At 36.1% G+C, this 6,253-nt stretch overlaps 1 protein-coding gene across 1 annotated transcript; it reads right to left on the reverse strand.

Moving 5' to 3' along the window:
* Nucleotides 1-840: 840 nt before the first annotated feature.
* On the reverse strand, nt 841-3,363 carry LOC131644852 (U-box domain-containing protein 17-like). Its single transcript, XM_058915462.1, has one exon. It carries the CDS (start codon nt 3,073-3,075, stop codon nt 907-909), a length of 2,169 nt encoding a protein of 722 aa, XP_058771445.1. The 5' UTR covers nt 3,076-3,363; the 3' UTR covers nt 841-906.
* Between the last annotated feature and the right edge of the window lie 2,890 nt (nt 3,364-6,253).

Below are 6,253 nucleotides of genomic sequence, written 5' to 3' on the forward strand. Positions count from 1 at the left end.
CCACACACATGACACATGAGAATCTCCAGCAAGAAGCAACTTCGTGAAAAAAACTGCCAACTAATCTATTGACCGAGTGTGTGTTTGGAAAACTTGAAAATTACGGTGGAACAGAAGCTACATATACCAGTTTCTCAAAATCACGATGAAACATACCTTAAACATGCGGCAGCAGTGGTCTATTACCTAACATAGGTTGAATTTATACAAACATGCTTTATGCAAAAAGTGACAAACCAGATAAAATTGTATGTATAATGACTCAAATCACAATTTTAGTCTTTAAAGTTGAATTGGTTCAATGAACCTGATCATATTCAGAAACTATAGCCTAATGTACCAGTCCTAATTAGAGACACTTAACTAGTGTATTTACTTTTTTTTATTCCCTCAATTGGAAAAAGCACAGAGAAATTTTGCTAAATTGTTTATGAATTTCTGGTGATAAGTAATAATAATATGACCCACACAAAATTTCCCAAATAACACAGAAGTCTCTCTCTAATCAATGCAAGAAAATAAATAATTTAGGCAAAATGGTTTATATTCAAATGAAATGATTGAATGAGCATAGTTAGGCCCCATGGTGATTATTGATTATGAACATTAAGTGGAATTACTACTCTAGGAAAAACCCTTTCAATTGGGACCATTAACATTAAATATGCAGTGGTACTCAACAAAGAAAAAAAATCATGACACAAGAAATGGTCTAAAACTCTTTTGTGGAGCATTCTCTATTCTGTATTCATATAATTCAACATTACATTACAACATTCATGGATCTCTAAGAAAACATCTGGTATTGGTAACATTTTTTTTATGACTATGAAGTTTCAATGAAAGAATCTGTAAAAACTTCCAATAAAAATTGTGAATTTAACAATTACAAATACAGAACTATCACTATAATACAGGTACAGAGATTGACATTGGTACTGAAACATCACCAGCAGCAAAGCTTGTATCTCTAGTTTGAGCTGAATTGCTAGCATATGCATAGCCTACACCTAATCCACCATAATGTAGAGATGCAATTTCGCATCTCTGAAACACTCTCGCGAGTGATGCGGCTTTTCGTCTAGCACGCTTTGTTCCGGTAAATAATAGGGTTTGAAGTAATCCAGCCAAAGCTGGTGCCTTAACCACCATTTCGGTTGCAGCTGAACCTCCACTCCGACATAACTCGAGTAATGCTGCAACTGCGTTTTCCTTGCCCCTCGGCGTTCCACATCGCATCATTCCTATTAATCCTGCTACGGCTTCTTCCTGCTTGACTACGGCTTTGGCTCCAAAGGGCTGCCGAACAATCAAGGCCAGGGAACCTGCTGCTTCCTCGGCAACTCCTTCGTAACCCAAAGCTTCGACTAGAGCTGTTACTGCTCCTGCCTCGATCATTCTAACACAATTCTCGGTGTGTGTGGAAAGATTGAACAAAGCTGTCACTGCATCCTTCTTTCCTCTAGGAGTCCCGTTTTGCAACAGCCCTGCTAAGGCTTCAACGGCTCCAGTCTCGTCTGCAATTATCTTCTTATAGTCATGAACAGCTGATAGGCTGAACAATGTTGCAGCAGCATTTTCCCTTGCTTCTGTTGTATGCCCAAATCTCAACACATCAACAATTGATCCAAGACAACCTGTCTCGTCCATGATCCTGCTTTTGTTCTTGTCGTAAATGGATAGGTTGAGCAATGCAGTAACTGAATTCTCCTGAGCAACAGAATTAGGCGTCGAAAGTAAGTTCCGGAGATAAGGAATTGCCCCCGCTTCTGCAAGGAAGGCGCGATTTTCTTTGCCTGTTTTCGCAAGCAATCGAATCTCCCGAGCAGCTATAGTCTTCCCGGATTGCGATCCATTAGCTAGCTGTTGAATGAGAAGATTGGCAGTAGCTCTATTTGCTTCAAGGGCAGCTTTGGTGGGAGATGCAGATCCAAAAACTTCACCCATCGCATCCATCACCTCCGGTGGATCAAGAGGAACTCCATGAGCATTGCACCACTGCACAATCAAATTCCTCAAGGCACGATTTGAGACAAGACGAGTGTGAGCAAGTGTTTGACCTGTTTTTGGACAAGTTGTATGCCCTTCATCCATCCACCTAGAAATGGAACTCCTATCATAAGTTTGACCCGTGGAAATAATCACCGGGTCTTTCATCAAATCCAACGATATCGGACAACAAAAATCCTTAGGAACAGTTAAAAACGTTTCCGCAATTTCTTGAGTAATCAAACCCATCTTCGGCTTCTTCTGATTTCCAATTTCCAAATCAACTTCATCTACCTCAAAACCAAAAATCAAAAACCTACAATACCGCGTCATAGCCACCAACCCTTTAAGCACAGAAATCGTCGGCTCAATATCCCCCTCATGGTTAACAATCTGCTCCTCCAAAGCCTCAATTTCACTTCTACAACAACCAGCATCACCAATCCGCAACTTCTCAACATAAAACCACCGCAATTCATCCGATTCCGGAATCCTCCCATTCTCAAACTCATCAAGAAACTCAAAAAATCGAATCCTAAGCGCATCATCTCCAATATCAATAAACAACTTAGCCCTCCTCGATTGCTTCAACAAAAGCTCAACCTGCTCCCTAACATCCTTACTCAAACCAACCTCCCTAACAGGAAAAACATCCAAAAGAGTCGAAATCTCCTGATTCAAATCATGAAAATGCCCCGAAATCGAATGATTCTGAAGCAAAAGCCACAACTTACTCGATTGCGCGCAGTAATCAAGAAGAATCTTCGACCTATACAGCAACAAATAAAGCTCCTTCAAACAAAGCAAAGCCGTAGGCGGAAGATTACAACCCTTACCACCCTTACAACCGGAATCATTCAAATACTCCAAAAGCAACTGAAAAACCTCAACCTTTCTAATCAGAGACCGCGTGTTCTTCCTCTGGAAGAAAAACGAACACTTCGAGAAACAAGAAACAAGCTCGTTCACCACCGTAACAAGAGTTTGAACCAAAGCGACGTCGCTTAAGTCAACCGGAGCAAGAAAAGCTTCCAACGTCGGCGATCTTCGCCGCCGCAGCGACGAGAAAATTGCACCTGAAGCCATTTCTAGGGTTTCTGAAACCCTAAGATAAAATCTTCGAAATTCAGATAATAACAATAATAATAAAAATTTCGTAAATAAATAATTTTAAAAAATACAAATTGTGCAACAATTTAACTTAATCAGATCTATGAAATTTTCTTTTCTGGGAAATTTTCTGAAACTCTGGAAAAAAAGACAGACTATGAAACAGTTATTGTTGTTATTGGTTTGGTTTGAAAGTTGAAAGGGTTAAGAAGAAGAGAGATAGATAAAGAAGGAAGAAGATTGAGAATTAGAAGAAGAAAAATAATTCGGCCGAATCCGCGTAAGAGAGAGGGAAATTAAAAATTAAAAATTAAAAATAAACATTAAGAAAATAAAAATATGACTGAATTTCCAAAGACTTTTATTTGTTTTCTCAAAGTTTCTAATTTGTTTTTCTATAACGTGTAAAAGAAATTAATGAAAATGACTTTTTTATGTTTGACTAATTGGTTATGTCAAGTAGATTCTTGTCCTTTCATTTTAAATCTTTATTTTTTAAGTTTTATGCAACTTTGTATCTAACTTGTATTTCTGATATTTTTGTATAGCTAATAGTATTTATTTGATATTTCTACACAATTATCAATTGAACTGAAATTTTTATAAAACAAAATTTTATAAAAAAAAAAAATTAGAAAGAAAGAGAAGATTAAAGAGGGTTTACTTGTCAACCCCTAGAGATAAAGATGGGTGGGTAGGCTTTTGATGAAATTACATTTATGGGGTTTTTGGTTGGTGGTGATGTTGTGAGGAGTTAGGGGTAGATTGTAGTTTATGGATGTTTTGGGGGTATTTACTGGAAATGTGTGGGGTTCATATGGTTTTGACTTTGTGAAGTGAGTGGGGGTACTAGTACTTTCTTTATTTTGCTTTTTCTTGGTTATGATATCAAGTTTACCTAAAGTTTGTACTGTTTGTTGTTTCTTGTTATGTGTGTTTTTTACATGTCTTTCCTTTGTGTTTTGCACACAAGGAAAGGAAATAGGGATGGGTTGGTTTGTTGCCGTTTGGAGCTTTTTATTGCTTGTAGATTAGATTGCTTTAATTTAAATTTGGGACAACAAATATTAAAAAAGAAATGTTTTTGATTGGCAATATGAATTCTTGCTTGTAGTTTCTAAAAAAGGTTAATAAATTTATAAATTATATTAAAATATGAAATCTAGTATATTGTAATTATAAAAAATATTAGATATTTCCTTAAATAAATCGGATTATATTTCCATAAACTAGATCGTAGATCATTTTCGATATACTGTAAGTAGCTAAAGTATAACTTTTGATACTTGTTGAAGGCTTGAAGCCTAATAAACAAATTGAGTAATCCTAAATAAATAAAACATTCTTACTTCTTTGTCCAATTTAACGGTTTCTTTACATTAGGTGTGCTAAAATGTTAGCCTACTTTTTTACTATATATAAAATTATTCTTTTAACAACTTGAAAGAACATAACGTTTTAAAATTATGTTAATTATTATTATTGGTAAAAATGGTATAATTTGTTTAGGATGCATATTTTCACAAATAAGTGGTCTAATTTTAAAATGAATAAATTAAATATGATATTTATGAAAAAAATAAGGAAGAAAAACAATAGGGACTGCACTATACATGAATGGGAAGTGTATATAGAGAAAGAAGGTTGACTGGAGAAAATGATGGGATGGGATGGGACCACGCGATTAGGAAGTAGCTTAGCTGTAAGTTGGAAGTTAATGCCACTTTTCTCTCTTTTGACTAGAGAGCTACAGACCACTCCAAACGATAAGTTGACTCACTGCTCTCCCAAATCACATTTTTCATATACTAGTACTATAATAATTTATTATTTGTTGTTAACATTAAACTATGTATTTTGCCTCTACATTTATAAAATACGGCATGCTACATGTGGGGAGCGGTTCACCCTAACTAGTTTAGCACGAAATCTTGTGAGCACAAAAAGCAATAGTTTGGTGAGGAGGAAATGCAAACATCAATGGAGAGTCTTTCCAATCAAGATATTATGAGACTTTTACGAGCCAATATTGTATTATTGATGGAGGGTTCAAACAAAATATACTCTCCTTGAAATATTCATGGAGATTGAAACAACAATAAATGGTGGAAAACTGAGAGAAATACCCAAGAGGGTCCAGAGAGAGAAGAGAGATACCAAATATTCTACACCCACTACATTCCTCTTGGTACCTCTTATAATCACTCAGTTTGGTACTTGAAATCGTTTGTGCATGCTCCGTCTCACTCCCACTATCCGGATCCATAACAGAATTAGGTGCTTCTATTCCTTCTGCCTCCTCTTGAGGTGCTTCTATTTCGGATCTATAACGGAGTTGCATTTCTGCCAGACTAATTAAAAAAGAAAACAATGTTTATTTTGAATCTCTAGACTAGTTAAAGATAGGTTGTGGAAAGATGGAAAAATTTCCAAAATATTGATATCGTCTTAACACCGTATGTCTCCAATTTATGGAAATCGATCTAAATACTTGTTGTGCGATGACCTTAAAATCTCACCTTGAAAAAGTCCTTAAGTAGTTTATCTTAGCAGTCGACATCATCTTAAGCATATACTACATATGGAAGTCGGTAAATATAAGTGAATGATCCTAGTTTTAATAAAATAATTAAAAATAGGGATTGCACCTTCTAAGTTAGGTGACCATCACCCGGTCATTTAACCTAACACTTATGGAACCTAAAAAATAAGAATAAAAACAACTCGCTGTCAGTTGGTTCAGAGGTTTCTGGTTCTAGACTTGGTATGGCGAATTACGGTATGTTTTCCGCAACTACAATTGGGTAAACAAAGGGGTTGCACCACTTATGTACCAGAACCACATGCAAAACATCGTAATCACTAATCGGTCGCCTTACTATGAGTATGTACGGATAACAGGCTTAATGTGATTGTGCCTAAATGAAAAAGGACAAAAATATGAGATGAGTAAAAGAGGCCTAAGCACAATAACATGATGCGAATTGGTTTGTATAGGAAGAAGACTTATGACCGCAAATGCGGAATGTGTTGTTATGATATCCTTAGTTTTCGAGTTAGTACCTATCAACACAACCATGATCAATGCAAAACGTTTATAGCCTGGAGTAACTATTTGAACACCACTATTTTTCTTACTGTTTTTCTTGAGGAC

This window comes from Vicia villosa, linkage group LG1 (genome assembly GCF_029867415.1).
Source record: "Vicia villosa cultivar HV-30 ecotype Madison, WI linkage group LG1, Vvil1.0, whole genome shotgun sequence".
NCBI lineage: Eukaryota > Viridiplantae > Streptophyta > Magnoliopsida > Fabales > Fabaceae > Vicia > Vicia villosa.

Bases quoted from the DNA above. Each gene is read 5' to 3' on its own strand.
- LOC131644852 (XM_058915462.1), bottom strand. From the start codon at position 3,075: ATGGCTTCAGGTGCAATTTTCTCGTCGCTGCGGCGGCGAAGATCGCCG.